Source organism: Erythrolamprus reginae, chromosome 3 (assembly GCF_031021105.1).
Source record: "Erythrolamprus reginae isolate rEryReg1 chromosome 3, rEryReg1.hap1, whole genome shotgun sequence".
NCBI lineage: Eukaryota > Metazoa > Chordata > Lepidosauria > Squamata > Dipsadidae > Erythrolamprus > Erythrolamprus reginae.
Genome location: NC_091952.1, coordinates 147,958,751 through 147,974,698, shown reverse-complemented (window position 1 = coordinate 147,974,698; position 15,948 = coordinate 147,958,751). Strand labels below are relative to the sequence as shown.

At 37.5% G+C, this 15,948-nt stretch overlaps 1 protein-coding gene across 2 annotated transcripts in view; it reads right to left on the bottom strand.

Annotated features, from left to right (window-relative positions):
* CFAP61 (cilia and flagella associated protein 61) overlaps positions 1-15,948 on the bottom strand; it is a 135,271-nt gene that overhangs the window by 18,285 nt on the left and 101,038 nt on the right. For both annotated transcript variants that reach the window (XM_070747004.1, XM_070747003.1), the window contains exons 22-25: positions 13,341-13,633; positions 9,526-9,853; positions 8,717-8,808; positions 8,135-8,340 (exon numbers count right to left, since the gene is read on the bottom strand). In XM_070747004.1, coding sequence (XP_070603105.1) covers positions 8,135-8,340; positions 8,717-8,808; positions 9,526-9,853; positions 13,341-13,633 — 919 coding nt within the window. The remainder of the gene's footprint in view (positions 1-8,134; positions 8,341-8,716; positions 8,809-9,525; positions 9,854-13,340; positions 13,634-15,948) is intronic.

The window sequence follows — 15,948 nt, the reverse complement described above, 5'->3', positions numbered from 1 at the left end:
CTGGATAAGTGGTTCATATTCCAGTTGCAGTATCCCAGGGTCATGTGATTCCCTTTTGTGACCTTCAATGAGAATTCAATGAGAAAGGTGGATTCACTTAACAACCATGTTACTAATTTAACAACGGAAGTGATTCACTTAACAAACATGGCAAGACACATCATAAAATACGGGTAAGATGCACTTAACAAATTTCTTATTAGCAACATAAATTTTGAACTCAATTGTGGTCATAAGTCGAAGACTCCTGTAGTTCCTGAATATGTTCATGCAATTGGGGGATCATACAGATAATATCTAAGCCAGTGATGGCGAACCTATGGCACGTATGCCACAGGTCTTGCCTTAGTTCAGCTCCAGCACACATTTTGTGCTGCCCAGCTGATTTTCACCTTGCAGAGAAGCTCTGGGAGGGCGTTTTTGGCTTCCAGAAGGTCTTTGGGAGGACAGGGGAAGGTATTTCTGCCCTCCCCAGGCTCCAGGGAAGCCTCTGGATCCTGAGGAGGATGAAAAATGGACCTACTGGGCCCACCAGAAGTTGGGATGTGAGCTTTTCTGGCCTCCGGGGGCCTCCAGGGGGCCGGGGAGGCCATTTTTGCCCTTCTCAGGCATTGAATTAAGGGTGTGGGCACTCATACATGCACGACAACACACAGACACACCCTTTTGGCACCCAAGGGAAAGAAGGCTCACCATCATTGGTCTGAGGCATTTAAGGATTTTTAGGTTTAACCCTAATCCCTGTGTAGAATCTGAAAAAGAACTGGCAACCAGTGCTGGTCGTTCCACAGAGAATGTGGAAAGACATAATGTGATCTTGTTATTGTGCATTGGATGAGCCTCACCCTTGGAAAACCATCTTCATTGCATTGATTAACAATTGAACTGCAGCTTTTTACACCACTACAAGCATTCTTCAACGCTAGCCACACCTGGAATGTCTTGCAGTAGCCTAATCATTATAGTAACAAAAGAGATAAAGCAAAAAATGTTTACATGAAATAATCTACATATGGGCAAATCAGATCCTGAACACTGCAGAAGTGCAACATTGCAGATAAATTGCACTATGTGGATTGTGGACTTTGGAGCGCCTCATAGACTCAGCAGTTGTTTAGCAGCCCAATAAACTGATGCATCTGTACTTGAACTTGCCTCTTGAAAGTGGGAACACATTACAAAAGCCTCCTCTGTCGCCCCCCCTCCCCGCCCTCATGATACAGGACATAGAAGAAAGTGAAGAACAGGATAAAAGTTTTATGCCTAAGGAAGGTCTTAAGCATAAAACGTATCAGGAAAGACTTAATGAACTCAATCTGTAGAGTCTGAAGGACAGAAGGAAAAGTGGGGACATGATCGAAACATTTAAATACGCTAAAGGGTTAAATAAAGTTCAGGAGGGAAGTGTTTTTAATAGGAAAGTGAACACAAGAACGAGGGGGCCCAATCTGAGATTAGTTGGGGGAAAGATTAGAAATAATGTGAAAAAATATTATTTTACTGAAAGAGTAGTAGATGCTTGGAACAAACTTCCAGCAAACATGGTAAATCCACAGTAACTGAATTTAAACATGCATGGGATAAACATATATCCATCCTAAGATAAAATACAGGAAATAGTATAAGGGCAGACTAGATGGACCATGAGGTCTTTTTCTGCCGTCAATCTTCTATGTTTTTATGTTTCTAATGAACCAACATTGAGTAAACGAGCAAGCTCTCTTTCTGATCAGAAAAATGCATATAAACCTGTTCTGTCGGGCTCTCTGGTAGAATCCTCCCAAAAATTCACAGGTACAAATTTCAGACACACACACGTTTGAAAATTCAAAACAATGTTCTTTATAATGAAAATTCACTTAAACTAAGCCCTCTTTTGGTATAGCAAAGAGAACTCGTCTCCAAACAAACTGGTAATTTATAAGTCCTGTGATACTTAGCTTGCAGCTGTGAGGCAATTCAAAGTCCTTCTTTCACAAAGTGAAACACACTTTGCTCTGGTTTAGTTTCAAAGCAGGGAAAAATCAGCACACAAAAGGTCAAAGTCAGTAAAGCAGTCACGAAACACAACGATCAGATAATCCTCCACAATGGCCAAACCCACAGGCTGCTATTTATAGCAGCCTCACTAATTACCACAGCCCCACCCAACCACAGGGGGCCTCATTTTCTTTGATAATAATCTCTCAGTTGTTGCTGCCTCTGCATCGCTCTCCGCATGCGTGGCTGTATCATTAACTCTTGTTCTGAATCCAAGGAGGAGCTAGATAATTGATCTCCTTCTGAGCTGTCTGCCACACTCTCCTCCTCCCTGTCACTCATGTCTTCTTGGTCAGAGGAGCCTTCATCATCAGATTCCACCAGGGGCAAAACAGACCTGCAGCATGTGGATGTCTCCTCCACATCCACAGTCCTTGGGGCAGGAGCTGGGGCAGAGCTAACCACAACAAAGCCTTTAAAACTTTTAAAACTTTTTACACACTGTAGCACAGTTATATTTTAATGATAGGTTTATGTGTAGCACAAGAAAGTCTTATGAGCAGAGAGCTATAGAGACATCAGCAGCCGTGATGAGCCTGCATATTTTTCAACGTAACAGCAAATATCATAAAGTCAAACAAAGCAAAACGCCAAGGGGGTATCATTTTGCCTATGAAGCGTCTAGAAGATATTTGTAAAATCTGAAAGTTAAATAAAATAATCAATTTTAAAAACTGAACTGCACAGTTTACTAGATGCAGTTCCTGATAGTAGCTATCACATTTAAAACCTTTCATGGCACAGGACCTAGCTGTCTGAGGGATCCTTAACTCATACAGCCTCTGCTCCACTGATACAATCAAGCAAAGTAGATGAACTCAGAAACTTATATATTAAACAATGACATCTAATTTCTGAAGCAGTATCACCTTAGAAATCTGTATGGCTCCCATCCTTCTGAAATTTAGCAAAAAAAAATGTGTTAAATTTTTCCCATAGGAATCAATGTAAAAGCAAATAATGTGTGCGATTGGGGAAACCACAGGGAAGGTGGAGGCCCTGTTTCCTCCCAGGGAATTCCTAGAGAGGCCCCACAGAGGCTTTTCTCCACCTTTTACGGCCCTGTTTCCTCCCAGAAGATTCCTAGAGAGGCCCCACAGAGGCTTCTCCCTGTCTTTTTCAGTTACAGTTTTGGAAGCTCGGGTTTATAAGTGGAAAATGGTTCTTGAGAAGAGGCAAAAAAATCTTGAACACCCGGTTCTTATCTAGAAAATTTCATAATTAGAGGCATTCTTAGGTAGAGATACCACTCTATTAGGTTTCTAATGGGTATATTGTCTTGGTTGGCTGGTCCAGAATCATCAAGGCATTATGTGGCCTCAAAGTTTTTTTATTTATTTATTTATTTATTCTTTGTCCAATATACAATACATATGAGAGAGAATATACATTAGGAATATATATATAAGGATAGGAAGTAAAAAGAAGTGAAGTGGATAGGAAGATAATATATATAGAGGAGAGAATATATAAGATAAAAGAGGTAAGAAAAGAGAATTGGACAGGGGACGATAGGCACATCAGTGCACTTATATACGCCCCTTACTGGCCTCTGAGGAATCGGGAGAGGTCAATCGTGGAGAGTTTAATGGAGAAGTGTAGGGGATTGGGGGTTGACACTATTGAGTCCGGTAATGAGTTCCACGCTTCGACAACTCGATTGTTGAAGTCGTATTTTGTCTGCATCCCGTGCAACTGGTCGTGGATCCCAAAGATTGAGAGCCGGTTGTGGCATGTTACTATAGGCCCATGCACCTGGCACCCGAGTCCAAAAGCAAGGAGGTTGGAGAGGATTTGGTGTCAGAGGCTGAAAGCCAACCAGGGCCAACTGTACCTCCCGAGGTGCACATGAGTGACTTGGGAGAAGAGGAGGAGCCTCTTCTTGATGCTAGGCCACGCAGAGCTGCCAAAAGGCAGGAGTGGCTAAGCAACAGGAGGTCTCTGCGTGAACAGATCTGTAGATTGGCCAAGCCCTTAGACTATTTAAGGCTTAGACATGTTAGGATTCAGTGTTGAAGTCAATTTTTGTTTTATTCCAATTGTTCGCTCGGATTTCTCTCTTGGACATTATTGTTTCAATGATGATTTACAAACTGGAAATTTGGACTAATTATATCTGGGCTTCCTGCCCACTCATAGTAAGTCTGTGAAGGAGATCTGTGTAATCAAATAAATGATCTGTTTGCTTTGATTTATGCTTGGACTCTGGCCCATTGCTGTGATGCTAATTAGCAGCTGGCACCGAACAGACTTATTTGTCTGATTTCCTGAACTTTTAAATCCCAAACCTCACTACCCAGAAAATATTAGGAGTAAATAATAATAATAATAATTATTATAATAATTATAATAATAATAATAATAATAATAATAATTATTATTATTATTATTATTTATTAGATTTGTATGCCGCCCCTCTCCGAAGACTCGGGCAGCTCACAACACAAAACATTACAAATCCAATGATTAAAACAATTTAAAACCCTTAATGTAAAAAACAACCATACATCTCATACAAACCATACATAACAAGGAAACGGTACAGGGGAATCAATTTCCCCATGCCTGATGACAGAGGTGGGTTTTAAGGAGTTTACGAAAGGCAAGGAGGGTGGGGGCAATCCTGATCTCCGAAGGAGTTGATTCCAGAGGGTCGGGACCACCACAGAGAAGGCTCTTCCCCTGGGTCCCACCGGACCGGTCGCTGGGATTTGTGTGGGAGAAGGTGGTCCCGGAGATATTCTGGTCCAATGTCATGAAGGGATTTATAGGTCATAATCAACACTTTGAATTGTGACTGGAAATTGATAGGCAAACAATGCAGACTACGGAGTGTTTTGTTGTGACATGGGCATACCTGGGCATACCTGGGGAAGCCCATGATAGCTCTCGCATTCTGCATGATCTGAAGTTTCCGAACACTCTTCAAAGGTAGCCCAATGTACAGAGCATTACAGTAGTCGAACATCGAGGTGATGAGGGCATGAGGACTGTGAGCAGTGACTCCCGGTCCAGGTAGGGCCGCAACTGGTGCACAAGGTGAACCTGGGCAAACGCCCCGCTCACCACAGCTGAAAAATGGGTCTCTAGTGTAAGCTGTGGATCGAGGCGGACGCCCAAGTTGCAGACCCTCTCTGAGGGGGTCAATAATTCTCCCCCACCCAGGGTAATGGATGGACAGATGGAATTGTCCTTGGGAGGCAAAACCCACAGCCACTCCGTCTTATCAGGGTTGAGTTTGAGTCTGTTGTCACCCATCCAGACCCTAACAGCCTGGAGATGTACAACTGGGTATCATCAGTGTACTGATGATACCTCACCCCTTTAAATGCTTAAATGTTGTAAAATCAACATTTTGTGTGTGTGTGTGTGTGTGTGTGTGTGTGTGCACGCGTGCCTATTTCCTGGAAGGGCTTGTCTCTGGGACAGAACAAAATAATAATTAACTAAAATAATTTGACAATTTTTTTTCTTTCAAAGAATATCAAAGAGGTTTCTGGGTCTTACTGATCATTTGAGATTGAGATTCTGGATTTTACATATCATTTGAGAGCCAAAATCCCATCAAAGTTCAAGCAATATTAAATCTCATATATGTGATTTCCGTATACCTAAGATCAAATAAGTTGTCAAAGGTAAGAGATAACAAGGAAGTTGCAAGATTTGCTGATTTTGAAAGATTTTGGCCATTTAATATAATTTTGTTTACAATTTCTTGGGACTTGAACCATTGCAGGAAAATCCAATTATCACAAAATCTTCATAAAATATACTTGAAAAGATTCTGTAATAATTATTAGAAAGGAAAGCATCATTTGGCATCTCTGTTCTGCTGGGTTTAATTATAAGAAAATGATTTTCCAATGTAAAAAAAAACCAAAACGCATATTTTTTGTAGCTTTGCAGCTAGTTTTTCATGTTGGAAAAATGTCTTGTTAAAGCTCAGAATTAATTTCAGCACATTGAAATCACATTTGAAATCACCCAGGGGAAAATCCAGCATCCACCTGACAACTGTTATTTGTATGCATTCCCAACGAAGGGGCTTTTCCTATATTAACAAGAAGTTAAAATCATATGCAATAATTTGTAAGAGAGTATTTAGCAAAAGTTTCTAGTTCCTAATAATTATTTCAATAGTGGGATTTTGAGCAAAATCTACTTTTAAAAATGTTGTGTCCTATTTTTTTCTGTTCAGTGATAAAAAGTGGAGAAACAGTCCAGTGTCACTTTCAAGAAAACAGAATATCTGTAGGATTTTGTTTATCGGAAATTGAAAGAAGTGCTGTGTCTGAAGCTCCAGTTACAGATAGTAGGGATTAACTCAGCTGGAATGTAAAGGATGACCTTGTAGAAGAACTAGTATTGTCAGAACTAGTGGGATTTGTTACTCTTGTAGACCAATTCTAAATTTAACTAATTTTGAAACACAACTCTGCTTTCACAAAATTCATCACCAAAGGGTTAAAACTTTAAACCTGATGAATACAATTCATGGCTAGATATGGCCTCTAATTTAAAAGATCATTTGCATGTCACAAAGAGGCAAATTAACTCCCAGGTGACAGCTGTTTCACTGAGTTCATTCTTGGCACTGGCGACCATGCTGGGGAAAGCTAATCCAGTTATAAAAGGATTTTTTTAAAAAAAAGTGCATTTAGCCTTAGAGTAAAGAACTTGGAAAAATGCAATAATAGTGGACTATATTATTAACTAATTGTATTTGTTTATTTTTATTTGTTATGTAATGTACGGTAAAAATTAGAGACATGGAATTTTAAGCCCAAGTAGACATGGATCACTGGGTCTGTCCACTATATCTTTACATATACAGTGGTACCTCTACTTATGAACTTAATTCGTTCCGTGACCAGGTTCTTAAATAGAAAAGTTTGTAAGAAGAAGTAATTTTCCCCATAGGAATCAATGTAAAAGCAGATAATGTGTTTGATTGGGGAAACCACAGGGAGAATGGAGGCCCTGTTTCCTCCCAGGAGATTCCTAGAGAGGCCCCACGGAGGCTTCTCCCTGCCTTTTCCGGTTACAGTTTCGGAGGCTCGGGTTTATAAGTGGAAAATGGTCCTTGAGAAGAAGCAAAAAAATCTTTAACACCTAGTTCTTTTCTAGAAAAGTTTGTAAGTAGAGGCAGTTGTAGGTAGAGGTACCACTGTACTGTAATAATATATTAAATGTGTTCTTTATTGTAAGCATATAAAATAATAGAAAAATCTCCACTCCTATATTTTGTCCTAAAACTGCTGTATGTCTGGGTGGGTGGGTGGAGCCACCCATCGCTGCTACTGGTATGTCCAAACCAGGGCCAACTGGTTGAAACCCACCACTGCTTTAACTGCATAAGTGTCACACTAACTATTCTGATCCATCCCTGAAAATATCTCAACATAATTATCTAATACGTTTTAAAAAAGAGTTTTAATCCCTGCATCAACGAAAGATTAATATTTTTTTGCTTGGTAGTATGCTGACTGAATGGCAATGACACTTTCATGTATTAAAAAACTTCAAGTATGCGTTGATTGAGGCTGCTTTCCTTAACAGATGGACATCAAGTTACTCAGTATGGAAATATCTCTTAGTTCAAGCATTCCAAAATAAAGAAATTTTTTTTTGGAAAGGCCTTATCCAATAATTAATCCATCAATAATTTTGTAGTACATCTATGATAAGTACTCAAAATCTGATACAGTCTTATAGCTCTCAGTTCCAAATATTAGCAACATTTTAATTAATTTAGTGAGAAATTAATTAATTAAAAATGAGAAAATTTCCCCCTCTTTACAACCAAAGATTCTGATAGTATCTTATACAGTATATATATACAAAGATTCTGATAGTATCTTATACAGTGTATATATATATATATAATATGTATTCTATATATATGGACTACAAAGTCACTAAGCTCTTCCTAACAATATTCTCCATGGAGACTTTGTTTACCTTTCAGGAACAAGTACCCGTTACTGATGTTGCCTACGACCAGGACACGACGCTTCTTCAAAAGTGAAATCTGCCCCAAATATCTGCGTTATACAGTAATAGATTTCAAAAGCAAAATAAAACTTTATCTTACCTATAGAGATTTGAAATCAGTCCCTCCCTCCAGCGAGAACAAAGATTATTAAGAAGGCGTTCATGGTGTCCAAATAAACATATGTAGTTGGAAACAGGAATAGGTTCCTTTGAAAGGCAAGTAATGGTTTCTATTTGGCTGTACTGGTTGACATGTATTCTGAAGTAAGTTCCCTTTACCGCATCTCCTGTTGTGATTGCCATCCCCTATAAATAAATTGAGAAAAATGTTGGGACATTAGGCAAAGCTAGACTAGGGATGAAATTCAGAATTTTTCCCTACTGGTTCTTTGGCCATGGCAGGGGAAGGATAGGGCAAAATCTCCATTCCCACCCCACTCTAGGGAAAGGGTATTGCAAAATCTGCACTAAAAAGGCAATGAAGAACATACCTATATACTTGTTTTAAGGCGTTTATTAATATTGCTAGGCAATAATGACAGTCATAATGTCATTACACCTCATGTTGCATTTTGACTAATTTGTCTGATTTATAGGTATCTACATTTCCTAGAAAAGAAAAAAAATCCTCAAGATACTTGTAATTCAAACCTCTACTGTTTATTACTTAAGGAGTACTTACATAATCAGGTTGTGATTCTTGTACATCCAAGCGGGCAGGAATCCCAGGTTTAAAAACATGCATATAATTATATTTTCCAGGTAGAACACCAGCTGTGAAAAACAATGTTATCAAGACATGTAGATTATATAAAAGGAGTAAATTTGTTAATTATTGCCCTCCCAAAGCCTCTGTGTGAGCCAAAAATCAGCTGGCCGGCACACACATGCACATTGGCGCTAAGCTAGGACAATGGCTCGCATGCCAGCAGATATGACTCCGCGTGCCACCTTTGGCACCCGTGCCATATGTTCGCCATCACTGCCCTAAAACTTTAAATGTAGTCCCTCTCTGAGCCTTCAAAACTTGTTTCCTATGATAAAATGAGAAAATGTATTAAAAAAACATTGGTAATAATCAAGTTAATTGTATTTTAGTTGGAATCAAATCAAAAATAGTTTTTGCTTTCTTTTGCCATAATTGCTCTATTTCTATTTGTAGGCCACTGTATTTTGTTTTCTTCTCTTTAGTTTTTTCTTTTCTCTTCTGCTGTCTCTAGGTACTACTACATCCACTGTCTAGGCTTGTCTTTTTTCATCAACAATTGTTGGCACTTGCCTGTCTCTTTAAAGTCCCAGATCATCATTATTATAATTATTTAAATAGGCAAACAGAACAAGAAAAAATAAATTATTTTGCTAATGGATCTTTCTGAATTTGATACATCATGAATGATTTTTTTAACTTCAAAATATTTTTGATATACACAGTGAAATTTATAGAAATGCAAGATTATTAAAAACAAATGTATAGTACAGTATTTGGCTCACCTTGAATTTTGCATCCCTTGTACATAGGAATTAGTCTATCTAAATCTTCCGGAGGTTCAAAAATTGGCTCTAGAGTTGGATCAAAAAGATTCAGCATGGTTGCAGCAAGCTGAAAACCAATCTCTTTTGAACTGAAATTGCTGTGTGTCCATTCATTAGCATAGTATATATTGGAAAATTTGGTTAAAGGACCTGCAGCCCTGATGCTCACATCATTAGTATGGAAGTTGGTATCAATCACAAGCCTCCCATCATAGACAAGACATGCATCATTAACTGCTTTGAAAGTCTCATAATCCACTCTTCTTTTGGTAAAGTTAAAGAATGCCTAAAATAAATTGAAAGAAATAAAGTAAAGAATACTTTAGTAACCTTCTAGGCAACCATAGATAAGTTCTTAATTAAATAATTAAGGTTAATTTTTAGAATGTTTCATGTTCAAAGCAGACAGGTATCCACAGACAGGTCAGTGTAATGCAGACACTTTCCAGTTAGGGTTAGTTAGAACACAAACAAAGTATATTGCTTACATGGGATAAAGCAGGGTTTTACATGCATTTGCAGCAAACTAGACAAAATATATTAGTCAGTGAATTTTCCATTAGCAGAGCACTGCATATTGTGTGAGTATTGAGTATTATGTGAGTATTGAGTATTGGTATAATTAAGACTAGTAACTTAAGCTATTTCTCCCATCAATTAATGAAAGCCTCAACTGACCAAACATGATGAGTGGAAAAGATAAAGATGAGCTGATGACAACCATGACAATGGAAGATTGTGACTTAAAGAGTAAATAACTAACAGTAGGAATTAATAAATGGAAATTAAAGAAAAATATAGTTGAGAAGGATGCAATAGATAGGCAATATAATCTTGTGGAGTGGAGTTGATGAATATATTTATAGAAGAGGTAGTGTACATCTAATTACAAATGAGAAGGTTAAAATGTATTTCAGAAAGTATGAGTTGGTATCAGCTAAGTTGTTGGTTCAAATGAAAAAATGAATACAAGTACAGGTAGTCTTTGACTTACAACCACAACTGAGCCCAAAATTTCTGTTGGTAACTGATATATTTGTTAAGTGAATGTTGTCCCTTTTTACAACTTTTCTTGCCACATTTGTTAATAACACACTTGATAAGTGAATTTGACTTCCCCGTTGACTTTGCACATGATCACATGAACCCAGGACACAGCAACTGTCATATATATGAATCAGATGCCAAATGTGTGAATTTTGATCACATAACCGTGGAGATACTACAACAGTTGTGTGAAAACTGGTCAGAACTCACTTTATTTAGTATCATTGTAACTTCAAATGGGCATTAAATGAACTATCAGAAGTCAAGGACTACCTGTAGTCCTCATTCAATGACCACAATTGGACTGGCGGCTCCATCACTAAGCAATGCAGCTGTTAAGAAAGACATCATGTTACCAAGATGGGCCTTTGCTTCTGAAGCAGTTTTTAAGCAAAACATCACATGATCACAAATTATGATTTTATTGCTAGTTCCTACGTTGACTTTGCTTATAGAAAGCAGACTTTAAACTGTGTAATTTGCAATCATGGAACTGTGGGACACCCGGATGTTTGTAAATGCCTACCAACTGCAAAGTGCCATGTGAATTATGGTATGTCATCATGGAAATACTGCGAAATTTGTAAGTGTGAGAACTTGTTGTAACTTCAAACAATTGCCGAACAGAAAAGTTGTTAAGCAAGAACTAGGTGTAATTTAATCATAGATACAGGTAACATGGCACCTAATTTTTCTGCAAATTCATTCTCGGTTAGAGAGAAAGTATGTAAAATTCTAAATAAATAAAAAACATTTGTTAGGTGATTGGTGAAAATGAGACAAGACAGTACTAAAAAAATTAATTTATCCATTTGCAATCCCAAGTATGACTGATGAGTATCTGCTTAAAAAAAGCTTTGTATTAAGTGTATGTGGTTTAAACATGTCTATTCATATGTACAGATGGAAAAAGAATCAATATAGAACTAAGAACCCAAATTGATTTTACTGTTTAATTATGAATGAGAGAATTAGTGAAGGATACAAAGGCGATGAAAGATTCTGAATGTGAAACAAGCCATTTTTGATAGTGTCAAAAGTGGAACTTAGAAAACAAAGACTATGAATAAAGTATAGATATTGCAGAAAAAGTATGAGTCTTGACATAAAAATAATCTTCCAATTTATCAAATAGAAAAAAAGTTATAAGAAAAATGTAAGAAGATATAAAATAAGATGATGTGGTACTCCAATCCTATTTGGTGAAAATAGAGTTCTGGGTATAATTATCCTCTGGGTAGGATTAACATGTTCCCCAATGAGCTTAGCTCTTTTATCAGCGAAGGATAGATTCTGATCCTCACGATCAGCAAAATTAGCTTTAAGACTCTCTCCTTTCTACTTGCTTTCCTTTGGCTATGAGCAAGCCAGATTCTTTTTAAAAAATGAAGGTAACATCTTTTCTAAAATCTCTGTTTAATAATACTTGAAGTTTCTCAGAGACATCTTGGAGCTCTGAAACGTAGAAAATTCTTTCCCAGGATTTTTATATTCCAATGAGTTTGGGCTGATCGAATCTATAGAACATGTTGTTTATTGCTTATTTTTTTAAGATTTTCAATACTCTTGCTATATTGGTCAATTTCATGCATTTTTACTTCTTTTAATTTAATCGTCCTATAACATAAGTACATTTTGCACAGGAGCTTGTGCTCATTAGTATAGAATATTTTGTTATTTTCATTTTTATTCTATTTTTAATTATTATATTTTATCACTTTTATTATAGCATATAACTATAAACCATTTACTACATCATTATATGTTATTATACCATTAATAGTAATGATAACAGACTAACAGACAGGAAGCATCAGGTGAAACTAGGCAAAATCACATGAGATGCCTGTACAATTAGCACAGGGGGCCCCTAAGGCTGTGTACTTTCACCACTTCTCTCTCTCTCTCTCTTTATTTATTTATTTATATTTATTTATTTATTTGTCTTGTCAAGTACATATTGGTGGTACATAAGAATATTTATATACATGATACTATAAATTAATTTTATATGCCACCCTAACTCTGGCATGTCCTCAGTTGTTTCTCAGCTTATGATTCAGCACTATATCATAAATCATGCTATATTTTCCATCCATATTATTTTCTTAGTAAATCACAGGAGTGTCTTTGCATTGCTTATTGCAGTGTGGTATGAAATAATGTTCTTGCTATTGTTAATAAATTGATCATCTACTGCTGTTATCTTCCTATATTGCTACTGTCCTGCATAGAGACTGCTTATTTTAGCCAGGTGATTAGGATGATATTTACACTGGAAATGCTGGAAATATGTATTCTTGTTTGCTCATCCCTTCCAGGAATAACCCCATCATGATAAAACAGGGCAAAAGGATTTTGTGGATGAAGGATTAAATAATTCACTATTTTTTTTTAAAAAAAATGGATTTGGTATACAACATCTGAACAAAATTATTGAAAAATGTAGATATGAAAGGTAGATTACTTTTTGCAGACTTCTCCCAAACTTCAAAGTATAATTTTATTCTGTAACACAAAACAGCTTATTCTTTAGGATTGAACAAACCAATACAGTTATGCTTAAAACTTAAAATATAGCATAATCAGACTAAAATACGATTCATACTCGAGGTTCGAGATAGGTTTCAACATAGCAAGATCCAAAAGCAGAATTCTAGAATTCAAGCCTGTGCCAATTGTTCAGATGAGATGCATATTACAATGCAGCAAAGGCACATACTTACAGAACATTGCAACTTAAATGGCTTTGTACTTGTAGTGAAAGATGCACATGTGATTGGATCTGGGTGATTGCCATCATTCCACTGAGCCAATAGACTATCATGGTATTCAGTTACACGAGACTTGGCCAATGCTTTCTTGATAGCTCTTTCTATTGAGTTGTTATTGAGAGAAGTAATATTGGAATTCGAAGGAGGATGCACAAGATGTATACAGTAGCCAGTAATTCCTAACGCTAAGAGGGATTCTATAGTGGTGTACACATCAATTGTATTGCCATAGACAATAATATTTCCTGGAGAAAGAAAAAGGAAAAAAAAGAATAAACTTCATTAATATACTGGTAATCAATATGGGAAAGCTGACCTCCTTGTTGCTCTGATGCTATGAAATAAACAGAATTACCTAACAACAAAAGCTAAAATAATTTATTAAAAAATCTGCAGAATATATTCCAGAAATAAGAAACACTTTTCATAATAGCAGGGAAACTTCATATCTTTGTTTGAGATCGAGTGGGAAAGAGGAAAAGTACCATCTTTTATCATATCCCTCTTTCTAATCACCCTCTAATTTTTTTTATAAGATCTCCAAATAAAAACAATAAAACTTTTAGGTGTGTTGGGAAATTAGAAAAAAGAAAAGGAAAAACATTGTCATCAGAATTCTCCTACTCTACAACTAGAAAACTTATTTATCCCTCTTCTATCTATTCTCTGTCAAATGTAATGAAATCAACAAAATAGAGGTACCAGAACACAACATATTAGTGGCCTTCTGCAGCAATTTTCATTAACTAAACCCCCAAAAATGTTGGGCTGCAATTCTCATCCTCTCTATCCAGCAGGGTGGGCATCAAAGTTATTGCATACGAAATCTAAAGAAACTGAAATTTGGTAAATACAGTAAAGTGAAGCTTACTCTCAACATATAGTTCTTTATTATATACTGTTATATATTACTTTATTTATTTATTTATTTATTTATTTATTTATTTATTTATTTATTTATTTATTTATTTATTTATTTATTTATTTATTTATTTATTATTTATTAGATTTATATGCCGCCTCTCTCCAAAGATTCGAAGCAGCTCACAACAAGAATACAAAATACAAATCCAATTATTAAAACAGGAAAACAGTTAAAAACCCTTGATTTAAAAACACTCATACAACCCAAACAAACCATGCATAAAACGAAGCGGCCAAGGGGAATCTATTTCCCCATGCCTGACAGCAAAGGTGGGTTTTTAGGAGTTTGCGAAAGCCAAGGAGGGTGGGGGCAGTCCTAATCTTCCTTCCATAGTGGCCTATCCAGTCCTTAAAGTCAGGAGAGGATGATCTACTGTTCAGACTATGACTTGCGGACATTTACTCAATTGGGACAGGTAGACAAACAATCTCTGTATTGATGCCTATATTGTAGAAGAAACTTTATTTGAAGAGTCATTGAACTCCCAAAATTGGAAATGGATTAATTTGCCTAGACCAGTGATGGTGAACCTTTTTTGGTTTGCATGCCAAAGGGGTATGTGTGGAGGGGTGCTACATGCATTCACGTGCCCAAACCCCTTCCCTCCCTCCCTCCGTGCATGCACACCCTCCCCTGTGCTGCCCTCTGCGCATGTGCACAGGCCTTTCTGAAGCCTGGCAGGTGAAAAAAATCTCCCAGTGAACAAACCGGAAGTTTGGAAAAATGCACTTACAGTTTGCTGTTGTGCAGTTTTTTGCACTCCAGAGGGTTCAGGCGGCAGGAGCTATCTCCGTTCTCCCTTCTGCCTCAGCAACCTGAGAAGCCCCCAACGTGCAGCAAGGATTCTAGGCATCCTGGCTGGCGAGGAGGTAGAAGCGGCGGCGAGCTAGGTCCTAAACGCTTTCTACATGGGGCTACCTTTGAAAAGTTCAGATCATGCAGAATGCAGCTGCGAGAGCAATCATGGGCTTCCATAGGTATGCCCATGTCACACCAACACTCTGTAGTCTGCATTGGTTGCCGATCAGTTTCCAGTCACAATTCAAAGTGTTGGTTATGACCTATAAAGCCCTTCATGGCATCGGACCAGAATACATCCGGGTCCGCCTTCTGCCGCACGAATCCCGGTTAAGTCCCACAAAGTCGGTCTTCTTCGGGTCCCATCAACTAAACAATGTCGTCTGGCGGGACTCAGGGGAAAAGCTTTCTCTGTGGCAGCCCCGACCCTCTGGAACCAGCTCCCCCTGGAGATCAGAATTGCCCCCACTCTCCTTGCCTTTTGTAAGCTCCTTAAAACCCACCTCTGTCGTCAGGCTTGGGGGAACTGAACTTCCCTTTTCCCCCTAGGCCTATACGAGTCTGCGGAGAGGGGCGGCATACAAATCTAAATAATAAATAAATAAATAAATAAATTTATGCATGGTATGTTTGTGTGTATGTCTGGTTTTAATAAGGGTTTTTTCATTATTTTAAACATTAGATTTGTTACATGCTGTTTATTACTGTTGTTAGCCGCCCCGAGTCTACGGAGAGGGGCGGCATACAAATCTAATAAATAAATAAATAAAAATAAATAAATAAAGCAGCTCCAAGCCTGCACATGTTTCGCTCTCGCTCTTTTGCTTGTCAAAAGGG